Source organism: Lissotriton helveticus, chromosome 6, assembly GCF_964261635.1.
Source record: "Lissotriton helveticus chromosome 6, aLisHel1.1, whole genome shotgun sequence".
Taxonomy (NCBI): domain Eukaryota; kingdom Metazoa; phylum Chordata; class Amphibia; order Caudata; family Salamandridae; genus Lissotriton; species Lissotriton helveticus.
In genome coordinates this window covers 580,172,183-580,184,516 of record NC_136067.1, presented here as the reverse complement: position 1 = coordinate 580,184,516, position 12,334 = coordinate 580,172,183, and the positions used below count along the sequence as shown (strand labels likewise).

Sequence of the window (12,334 nt, the reverse complement as noted above, 5' to 3'; positions counted from 1 at the left end):
TGGATGGACTCCCATTGCTTAAAACTCAATGGCTCTAAAACAGAGGTGCTGGTGGTGGGGGGAAAAAGCGAAAATTGGTCAGCTGAGTGGTGGCCTTCATGCCTGGGTCCTACTTCTATCCCCTGTGAGGAGTCTAAGAACTTGGGAATCTGGATGAATCCCTCCCTCTCGTATGATGGCCACATAAGGCGTCTTGTGGGCAAATGTTTTGGAGTTCTAAAGACCCTAAATAAAACCTTAGACCTACTACCCCTAGCGGCCAGAAGGACACTAACACAGGCATTGGTGACCTCGCGGTTGGACTATGGAAACATTCTGTTCCTAGGGGCAACCGAGGGCAGCCTGGGCCGCCTACAAGTCATCCAGAACTCCGCCGCCAGGCTGGTGTTGAGAAGACCTAGGAGAGCTAACTCGCAGAAGGCGCTGGATGCGCTTCATTGGCTGCCTGTGAAGAAACGGGTGCGGTTCAAGTGCCTCCTCTTCTGTCATCGAATTGTTTGGGATAGGTCGCCCGCATACTTAAAGGATTTAGTCAGCCGATATGAGCCTTCTAGGACCCTCCGCTCGGAGGGTGCCGGACTGCTGACAGTCCCCAGGATTAGGAAGGCCAGATTAGGTGGACGATCATTTGCGCTCCAAGCAGCTCAACAATGGAATAAACTTCCCTTGGCTATGAGACTGGAGAGTAGTGAAGCTCGGTTTAGGGCCTTGCTTAAAACACACTTATACACTGCATAGATCATAGGATCTCTTTCATGCTGTGTCACTGTTAGCTTTCAGCGCGGGGACATGCCGTGATGGCATTACTGAGCGCTTTACAAGCTCTTTATTATTATAATGGGAACACAGTACTTCAAGAGGCTGCAACTTTGCCAGTTCATAACAGATCTTAATGCAGAGCACCATTCAGCCGTAGGTGGCACGCTTCTGCACAGTCAGGCCTTTTTTCACTCTGGTGAACCCCAAAAAGAGCTGATCAGCCACCAGATGGTCTTTGGTGTAATCAATGTAGAAGCTGAACACTCTCTTATGGTCAAGGCTGTGGAGCCTCTCCTCCTCCTTAGAGTGGTGAGGTGGAGCATAGAACGCCAGCAGAGTGATGAATTGGCTAATGCAAAATGGCAGCACAACTTTTAGGTGAAGGGATGCGCTAGTACACAGAACCAGCCTGTCTGGGAAGAAGGTGGTATATGGAAGATGAACCCCAAAAACTGAAGGGCACTCTCACACCGTGCTTAAATGATGGCAACTAGGAACGCTGTTTCCATTGTGAGAAGCCATAAAGGGCAACTGTGGAGGGGCTCAAACTGAGTACAAATCAAATAAGTAAGGATAAGATCGGGGTCACATTGGGCCATCACAAACAGAGATGGGGAAGCATATGTTGTGACCCTTTAAAAACCTGCATTACAACAGGTGATTTAAATAAAGAGGGCTGATCAGGTCAGGACAGCAGAGAGGCCTGAAAGATATCCTTTAACTGTGCCCAGAGGAAGGCCTTGTCAGGCAAGAGACAGTACAAATAATGTAACAACAGAGACCTTGTCCTGGAGGGTTCAATCTGGGAAGCACTGCACCAAAGCACAAGTTTGTTCCAACAACAGGATTATGCAGTTTTTGCCGAGGGACACCGGGCTGCCAAGATGACATCAACGACCTCCGAAAGATGGTTAAAAGTGTTAAATTGTCACCACTCAATTTTCATGCAAGAAGGTGAGGATTGCATAGGATGGGGTGGAGAACCAAACCATTCTGCTGCATCAGCAGGTCTTCCTGGAAGGGCAGCCTGGCGGTGAGGAGTTATGGATACCATACTCTCTATGCCCAGACTGAAGCCACTCGGATGACATGGGCCTGGTCAGTCCTGATCCTCTACTGGAGCCCTGAGTTCCACTCTATGTGAAACGTGGCTCCTACCCAGAGAAGCCTTGAAAACTCCAGCACACAGAAATGCTGACTTTGCACATTCTCTGTGGTGGCAAATAGATTGAGCCATGGTTCTCGCCATTTGCGGAAGAGACCTTGTGCACCTCTGGGTGTAACTGCCACTTGTGATCTGCTAGGCATCGACGGCTGAGTTTGTCCAACAATGCATTCAATTATCCTGCCATGTAGTTCGCCACCAGAAACACTCCTTGATGGTCCAGCCATTTACAGGGGCATAGTGCCTTCTGGCAGAGTGCCCAGAACCCCACTCCACCTTGCTTGCTGCAATACCAGATGGTGGTGGTGTTGTCTGTAAGCACCAGTATTAGCCTCCCCTTGATGGATGGAAGGAAGACTTTCAATGCAAACAGCTGGCAATTCCGTAAGGCTGATATGGAGCTGGGCCTCTGTCAGAGACCAGTCTTCTGATCTCCACCTTTCCCAGGTGTCAATTCCAACCCAGAAGTAACGCATTGGTCAGCACTGTCAGTGCTGGGTGGGATTGGCAGAGGGGTAGGCTGCTGAGCCATATATTGGTCCAATACCCACCATCGTAGTCCCCTTCGAAATCTGGATGTGGTTGGAGAGGTCCCTTTGATGTTGGTCCCACTGAGACTTCAAATCCCAATGCAGAGTCCACATCTGCCACCTGGCATGCTTGACCAGCAGGATGCAGGAGGCCATCAGTCCCAGAAGCCTCAGTGTCAACCTCACTAAAACCCAGGACAGAGGCTGAAAAATAGGGATCATACCCTGAATGGCCTGGACTTTTCTTTCTGGGGGAAAGTCAGGAAACTGAACTATGTCCACAATGGCTAATTTTCTGGTGGTGGTCGAAGACTGTCTCGGGTGAACCTGCCTTCAGCAGCAAGTCACCGTGAAGACTGGGACCCCCTACCTCCGAAGGTGTTCTGCAGCTACCACCACCATCAATTTCATGAATACTTGAAGGGGGATTGATGAGACCAAAGGGGAACACAGCAAACTGAATACATGCTCTTGTCCCACCACAAACTGCAGACAGTGCTGATGGACCTTCAGGATGGGTATATGGAAATAGGCATTCTGCGGATCATCACCATCCAGTCTCCAGGGTTGAGGGCAGTCAAGTCCTGGACTAGTGTCAGCATTTTGAATTTGTCTTTCCGAAGGAAGGCATTGAGAGAGCACACATCTGAAATAGGTTGAAACATTCATCCATCTTTGTGTCAGGTGCCCTCTCAATAGCCTCTTTGGACAAAAGGGCTTGCACTTCTTGCCATACGACGGACAGATAATCCTTAGTCAACCGTCCCAGGGACGGTGGAAGGTGGGGTGGGGTGGCAATAGGCAAAGAGCACTCCTTCTGGACTATCTGCAGGACTCACCTGTGTGCTGTTATGATCTGCCAACCTGGCAAGAATTGTCGGATGCCACCTCCAATTGGTGTCTGCTCCCCTAAGGGCCCACTAAAGGAGTGTGGCAGTTGGGGTTGCTTGTCAGTAGACTGGATGGCTCGCTAAATTGATGGTGGAATCAGTGAGCATCGCACACTCAGCAATGAACCTGCTGGGCACCTTGCTGAGGCTGAATTGGCTGCTGGCATGGGGTACCCCTGCCAAAACCACAAAAGGAGTGGTTGATCTAATGAGGCTGGCAACGAGGGGCAAACAAGCCCACAGAGCTTAATGTGACCCTGCTCTCTTTGAACTGCTCCAGAGCGAAACAGGCGAGCAGCCCCAAAGGGCATGTCCATGAAGGACGATAGGAAATTCCCTGCAAAACCCGTTGACCGCAGCCAAGCTTGGCGACTAATGGTGACACTGGTGCCAATTGGTCGGGTGATGGAATCAGTGGTATCCAAGCCACAACGAATTGTGAACTAGGCTGTATCACAACTATCCTTTATAGCTTAGGCTAGGACAGGTCAAAGGTCTTCCGGTACAATTGGGAGGACTTGAGCCACCAAATCCCAAAGAATGTGGAAATAGATGCCCAGCAGGCAACTGCCATTGACAGACCCGAGCGACAAACTGCTCTTTTGGACTCGTAATTTGGGGAGTAGTTTGGAAAGTGCTTGGATTAGTCTGACTAGTTGATGCCTGCACTACTATGCTCTTGAGATAGAAAGGGATTCTGGGACAAAAATGCAGAGTCACCTGGGCTGATAGGTGGTGCTTTGCAATTTGGCATTTTACCTGGGGGGCTAGAACAAGGTTTTGCCCCGGTCCCTAAAAAGGTATCAGTGAAGGCCTCATTAAAGGTTAATTGGGATGAGGTAGTAGTTTGCTCCAAATGGAGAACTTAAGTCAAGACATTGGTTTTGACATCTGAGGTGAGAAGCTGAAGGTCAAAAGCTTCGGACTCCTTCTGCATGGCAATCAAAAAAAAAATTCTGTCTTCATGGACAGGGCCTAGACGAGTGAGAAGGCCAGAGTCAAGAGAGGTGTTTAGGCCACTGGTGCCTTATAGGTCTTGATTTGTTTGCTTCTTCTTTGACTTACCCTTAAGATTCGGAGCGCAAAGATGATCGACCCTGGGATCCTCTTGTGTGACTCTAAGACCTAGAAGAGGACAGAGAACAACCTTTGGACTTGGATTGGTCATTATGTGGAGTCTTCCAATGCTTGGCAACTTAGAGCGTCACCTTGCGATCCCATATGGCTTTCAGGTTCATTGACGTACAGTCACTGCACGCCTTGGAGTCTTGGCTGAAACTAGGTGACATGTCCCTTGCACACTAAAAGCATTTCACGGAAAACTGTCTCAAAGGGATGAAATATAGCTCTGGATCCGGGTCTGGTGATGCGTAAAGAAAAGACCTGTGTTAGCGTGAGGGCATTTTGCCTATGTGGGCCCCACACTTCACTTCCAGTGTGGAACAACTGGAAGTGAAGTGGCACCAACTAGCCACACACAGAGGTACTGCTCAAAAGTTTCCGGATCCAGTCTGAGGCTGGGGAATATTGAAAAAGGTGAGGAATCTGTGGTTAAAAATCTCTACCAGAAACAACCATTATGCAATACAAACTCATTATCTTACCTATATTTGGATAATCATGTTCCTTACCAAAGAACAAAAACACAATGTGTTTCGGAATGTATAACCTTTTGAGCTATCAGGAAAGGTAGAGTCTGACTAAAAGTGGCCCCTAATAATGAATTAGAAAGCTAAAAAAGTGGTGCATGTTTGCAAATGTGGGCAGGTTTTATCTTGTAAAGGCAAACTATATAAATGTTTTACAAGATATGGACAACTGCATGGATTTGAGCTTGCCGCGGGCAATGTTTATTATAATAGCATCAGGGAAATCAACTGTAAAAACCGACCCAGAAGGGAATAAAACAGGCCCATAAATAGCCAAAAACGCCCCCCCTCACACACACTCACCTGTCAGACTAGTCCATCTGGCACTGGCTTACGCCCTTAAAGGCCAGTCCGACCTTGGCCTTGCCTTTGGTTCAGGCTTATTACTGAGGCGAGAGTCTTTAAAGGCTGGTATAGTCCACAGCATTAGGCTATAATGCTAGACTAATATCCTTCTGCAAAGGACTGCATGAGCAGTAGTGCCTGCTGTGACAAATACGCATGATAAAGCCAAGTGACGTTTTATCCACAAATCATTAACCAACCAGGTAGTAACACCTCTGAAAGGACAATATTTCACTGATAAATCATTTCAAATAATTAAGCGGTTATTAATTGCTTGAAATAATTGCTTTGCTTTAGAAACTCCCTTTTGTAATATCACACATAATCCAATTTGAGAAGGACCTACTCCCACTGTGAAGTCCACAGAAAGTTGATCATTGTGAGAAAAACTAGTACAAGGACAGAGTTGTTTTTTCTCTGACAGTAAGTGACTGATCTGTAGACATGCCTGGCTGACTTGTCAACCATATGAAGACCATTGATATATAACCTCTTGCTAGGTTTAACTATCTGTCAAATGGTTCTGTAGAATTTGCATATATGTAAGAATGTCAATGTATACATTGGAAACCTATCTGAAAACAACGGAGTGCTGTATAAAATGATGTGGTTCCAAGTATATTCCTTTACCTATCAGAGCTGTGTCAGATTAATCACCATTAAACAAGTGATAAAGAGAGTTGATTCGGATAATACATGTACCTGCAGTAAGCACTGTTTCTTCTGTAACACGTATTTTTAAAAAAAAATTGAAGTGTACTAAACGTGCAGGCTTCAGTGCCAGCACCCCGCAATTTATAGTCAGAACTGCATTTCTGGTAAGTTAATTACTTCCAGTCAGCGTTTGGAAGTGGTGACACAACTGTGAAACAATTAGCACGTCACTAAATACTGCAAAATCTACACAAACATATGACTTACCGGAGGTCCAGGTGGGCCAGGTTTACCAGGAGGGCCCTCACTTCCCTGCAAATTAATGTAAAAAGTTATTAAATTGCTGTGGAAGAACATGGAACAATGACAAAAAGTTGCTGTTTTTGATAGACACAATTCTGCAAGAAAGCCTAGTATGAACTTACTGCTTGTATTTCAACACCATGAGCTATTTTCCCCAAAACGTTTGAAGCATATGAAAACATTCACCCTTATTTATTCCACTGGCGGTGCCGTTCATGCACTTCCTTGTACTGGCATCATGCAGCAGAGTACAGCAGTGGACATGTGTAAAGGTTCTTTGGGCTGCCATCATGACTGGATTTGCCATTGACTATATTGCGCTGGTGTGCAATCAAACACAATTCAACGCCTTTGCGCTCAGTTTTTATGTTAAATGTGAGCTGCACTTCTTAATTAAGGCTCTTATTTTGACCTCCTACCAATTAAAACATACATTAAAATGGAAAGTCTCTTGTAGTCCCCAATTCAAAAACAATCACTTCCCATGCTGGAGAACTAAACACATTTCAAAGCCTGGAAGCAGGTGCAAGTCTCCAGACGATGTCAATGAAAGGAGACGTTCTCACCCCTCAAGTAATAAGGAGAGTTGTTGGATAAAACACAACATTAAGAATAGTTCTAATTCTCTGTGTGACTCTCTTGTGTCCGTTCTGACTCTCTGTTCTCCTGTGTTTCTGCGCTGTTGCATTAGTTACGACTTTGGTGTAACTCTACAACCTGTGCTTTCCCACCCACGGGTGTCACTGGTGAAATTGTTTTAATGCACTAGCAATGAATGTGAAAGATAAATTATTTTAGCCACAAGATACTATTCAATGTGTAACTGACATAGAAATATTGCTTTTGGGTTACTAACAATCTCATAAAGGGATCAGGGGCACAGTGGAAACAACAAAACGTATTCAGTTAGCCACAGTATCATACACACTGTACTAAGAATAAACGCTTTTACGTTAAAAGTATTTATTATAACAGGAGCAATCTGTTTCTAAGTACACCTAAAACAACTACACAGAATTTTATAAAAACAGCAACAAGACACATTATAACGAGAACAAAATAAACATTTCCATCATTGCTAAAATGTCATTTAAATAATATCTAGAACCTATCACCCTAATGCCTCCTTCAATGCACTGTACTATGAGAGCATGAAAGGCAGATCAACTTGCAATCTAGAGTTTTTTAGGGAGATGAGATGCACTGCATACCTTGTTGACAGCAAAGGCTCTCTTTATCAGTGGTGGTGTGAAGACAGTGTCCCTCACAAAAGGCTCACTGACTTGGCATTATCAGCTTCAGTCTTCTGGCGGGATGCATCATCTATGAAGTGTGAAGTGTGCTCGCAGCAGGTGAGACCGTCTCTGGCAGAATCTCGGGGGATAATCGTGGCGAAGGACCTCTCCTGACAAGTGGTCAAGTAGCAGTCCTTATATACTAAGGGGATATTTACAAAAACATATCGGAGCACGTTGTTACTCCAAAATTGCTAACGCCGCACTCTGACATTTTTATAAACTCAGGGATGCGTCGTGTTTACAATAATACCGTGCAACCCGAGGTTTCCCCTAGCAATGCCACTAAAAAAGCTGGCCAGCACCAGCGCAGGCACCCTTGCGCCATGTTGCAATGGTGCCTGCGCTGCAGGGGTGATTGTTTATGTGTGCTGCAGAATGCAGGACATATGGAAAGAGCAAAATACAAGAAGAAATAAAACATTTCTCCTTGTATCGCCTGTTGGAGAACATGTATTTCCTGGTCTTATTTTTGGTGCTGCCTCATACCTTATAAATTTGGGGTAGCTTCAAAAAGCAATCAGTGTTGCGGTGGAACGCACACAGAAACACCCATTGCTCGCCCCTTTGCTGCAGCAAACAGCAGCAGTAAGGGACATATTTACAAGGTGACGTTAAGCCATGTTAAGTCGCTTCACGCCACCGTGTAAATATTGGGTTGAGATAAATGCCACCAGAGCATCAAAAAGTGATGCTCCAGTGGGGTTAGGGGCTTGTAAATATGCCCCTAAGTCTTATGAGAAATTGAAATTTCTGACATAAGTTTAGGGATAGCTGACATTAATTAAGTGCATTAAGGCATGCATCCAAAATGTTTCCTTATGAACATATAAGGCAAAAGGACGTCAATTCTGACTACATTATTTTGGCTATATGTTCATTTGTGTTCTTATTTACCCATGACATGGTGAAGAGGAGATATCTGACAAGATGAATATTGCATTAGATGTTGTATCTATGTCATTAATTGAAGAACTTGACAGGTCCTACAAAGAGAAGGTCTGGCTTTTAGACCTAGATCGTGGTTAATAAATGTATAAAATGATACCATGTCGATGTTAATGAGGTATGAGTTTTAATCTATAATCTATAAGAGAGAAATGACTCTATATAAATCTCTTATCCAAAATGCCAAAAGTACATTTTACTCCTCTCAAATTGAGCAAGCCAAGAACTCCAACAAAGAACTTTACCAAGTGGTAGCCAAACTGTCTCATCTGCCTCCCCAATCCACCCCTAATTCATCCCAAGTATTCTGTAACAACCTGGCCACTTATTTCTTTGATAAGGTAAATAACATTTACACTAATTTTTCACAAGAAACCCACATGGATACCTGTCCGAATGTTGCTCCCATCAAACACACTATTTTTTCACAATTCCTTGATACTAATTCTGTCCAAGTTGTTGAGGCTATGAAATCCATCAAATCAGGATCAGCTAAAGATCCTTGTCCTGCCTCAATTCTCCTCCCTATCTCTGATATTATTGCACCCCAACTTGCTAACATTTTTAACACCATCTTTAGCACAGGAATCTACCCTGCAATCTGGAAGGATACGCTTCTTAAACCCTTACTTAAAAAGCCCCATCTTGATGCGGAAGAGACAAACAACTATCGACCCATAGCCAGTTTGCCATTTCCAGCAAAAATAGTCAAAAAACTTATGAACTCTCAGATTTCTCAATATATAGAACAACATTCTCTATTGGATGACAGTCAATTCGGCTTCCGCAAACTGCACAGTACTGAGACCGCACTCATCAAATCCACCGATGAGATAAGGAAAGCACTTGACCAGGGAGGAGCGGCAGTACTCATTCATCTTGACCTCACAGCGGCCTTTGACACGGTCGATCATAACATCCTGATCGACCGTGTCAGTGCCATAGGCATCCAGACCAAAGCAAAAGACCTATTGAGATCTTTTCTAGCCGGCCGTACCCAGACAGTTCAGCTAGACACCTTTCTATCTGAACAACTGGTCCTACCTTGTGGTGTCCCCCAAGGCTCATCCCTCAGTCCAACCCTATTTAATATCTATGACACTGATTTGGCAAGGGTTATTAAAGATTGGGGGTTGAGCCTAACATCCTACGCTGATGACACCCAGTTGGTTCTTACCATCAAGGAGAACGGAGACAAAATAGCAGCTAATTTTCAGCAGGGCATGTTGGCCATCAGTAATTGGATGTCAGTAAACTGCCTCAAACTGAACTCCAATAAAACTGAGGTCATGACCTTTGGCAAGCTTACTCCTATTTGGTCCGATACATGGTGGCCCACGTACTTAGGCCCTCCCATCTACCAAGGTAAAAAACCTAGGAATACTCCTAGACAATAAACTCACTTTTTCATCCCATGTCAATTCCATTGTTTCATCATCATTTTTCAAACTGAAAGCTATAAAAAAGATTCTCCCATTCCTTCCTCCCAACTCCGGTAAAATATTGGTCACCTCATTTGTCATGTCCTCAGTGGACTACTGTAACGGACTTTTGGTCAATGCCCAAGACAAAGTCATCAAAAGGCTACACAAAATGCCGCGGCCAGACTGCTCACGAACACCCTAAATTCAAACCTATTTCTGACACCATAAAAAAATACCACTGGCTCACAGTCAGAAATAGGATAAAGTTCAAGGCGCTCTGCATCGCCTATAAAGCCACGCACAAACAAGGCCCACGTTTTCTCATCGATCATTTCACATTCCATGTCCCTAACCGATCACTCCGGTCAATGAACAATCTCACCATGACAGTTCCACGTACTAGAACGGTGGCATGGGGTGATCGTAGCTATCACATTTCAACGGCAAAACTCTGGAAATCTCTCGATTCACACGTTAGGTCCGCTCCCACCTTGACCGTTTTCAGGAAAAAAAAAAAAACATGGCTTTTCAACCAGTAATCCAGCTCCCTTTCTCATTCTGTCCTCATCCATAGTGCCGAGACGCCCTTGGGCAATTGTTCGCGCTCAACAAATCGCATAAATAAATAAATAAATGCCATTCTATGTTGTTTAAAATTCTCAGGAAATCACCTGTATCCTTTATGTAGGAACTTAAGTTTGTAACCAATGGAGCAAGGGAAAAGTCAACGTATGTTTAAATGTTTTCATGTAGATTATTGCAACTAGATATGATGGGTCTTCCAGGAGGCTTGTATAGTGTTTTGTGCATTTTCGGTAGGAAGTATATCATTGGCATCACTGGACTGTCATTTCTCAGATAAAGTGCTTCTTCATCCTTGATGAGACCTTTGTCTTGCCATTTTCTTATTTTTTCATTCAAGTCTAGGGTAAGATCATTGATTGGATTGTCTGACAGCTTAGTATAGTTTTTGTCATCATTGAGTTGTCTCATGGCCTCCTCATTGTAGTCTTTTGTTTGTTATAGTAAAAGGGTACTAATCCCATTATGTGATAGAGGAATTAATTATGAAAATTAGTAACCCCAAGGTTGGCTATAGCAAGCTCGCATACCAACCAAGGAAAGAATGCGATCTTAAGAGACCATACATGTAACTGCAAAGGTGTTTATCCAAAAGTAAATGTTAAAATAGTTGTAAGAACCTAAGTCCCATAATGCCTCATAATGGGCTAATATGGAACCAGTATATAAAGGTGAAACAAACAAAGGACTCACCATACCGTGATCAAGGCCATTTCTTGGCAGAAACGTTGGTGGTGGTAGTGGTAATAATTGCGCTTGAATAAAGCTTATTTACTGGTGATTCATGGAGTGTGGTAATCTTTCTTGATGAGGAGTTTGTTACGAGGTTAAGTCCGACCTCGAAATACCGCACCGGCTGGGAGAATGTGCGCGCTGAATACGGACTGTTTGGTGAAGAATATATAAGAAAGTCTATATATATGAAGCCAACAGACAATTGAATGACGCCAATTGCTACGAAAAAACGACACACAAGGAATATGCTAAGGCAAAGGAGACCCTATATAAATAGTTATCTCAATGGTGCAGGGAAGGTCTAATTTTGAAAGAAGAATTTAAATTCATGAACAATCAATTTCCAGTCCTCCCTGTGTTATATTTAATTCCGAAAATCCATAAAGGTATAATCCCAACACCGGGAAGACCCATTATTTCGGCCATCAAGAGTGCTGGTGAACAAGTTGATCAATACATTGACTTTTTCTTACAAGATGCTGTAAAAAATCTACCCAGCTATTTAAAAGATACCACAGATTTTCTGGAAAAAATCAAAGATCTTGAGTGGAATGAGGATATGTTATTAATAACTTTAGACGTAGAGTCTTTATATATCAGCATAGGCCATGTAAAAGGGTTGGCAGCAGTAAAACACGTTCCAGGCAAAAGAACATATGAGTATCACGAACACAATAAGGTCATTGCTGGTCTCATTGAATGGTGCCTGAACAACTCAAAGGAGTGGCGATGGGTTCCTGTTTCTCCCCCAGCTATGCGTGCTTGCACGTTGGCTGGTGGGAGGAACAGGTTTTAAAAATAGAACACCGGGCATGGGTCAATGAAAAGATAGTAAGCTATCTTAGATATATAGATGATGTTTTCATTTTATGGCAAGGAGATGAGCAGGAAGCTTCAAACTTTGTTGAAGCCATTAATTGTAATTCCCTCCATCTCCATTTCACATCACATATCAATAAGTCTAGTATAGAATTTTTAGATGTGAAAGTATATGTCAATAATGAGAGAATTGAAACCACCTTGTTTAGGTAACCCACCGCTGGGAATGCTACGCT

General features: G+C 43.8%; 1 protein-coding gene across 2 annotated transcripts in view; it reads right to left on the bottom strand.

Annotated features, from left to right (window-relative positions):
* Window positions 1-12,334, bottom strand: part of COL19A1 (collagen type XIX alpha 1 chain) — a 2,464,374-nt gene that overhangs the window by 346,186 nt on the left and 2,105,854 nt on the right. For both annotated transcript variants that reach the window (XM_078648013.1, XM_078648014.1), the window contains one exon: window positions 6,260-6,304. In XM_078648013.1, coding sequence (XP_078504139.1) covers window positions 6,260-6,304 — 45 coding nt within the window. The remainder of the gene's footprint in view (window positions 1-6,259; window positions 6,305-12,334) is intronic.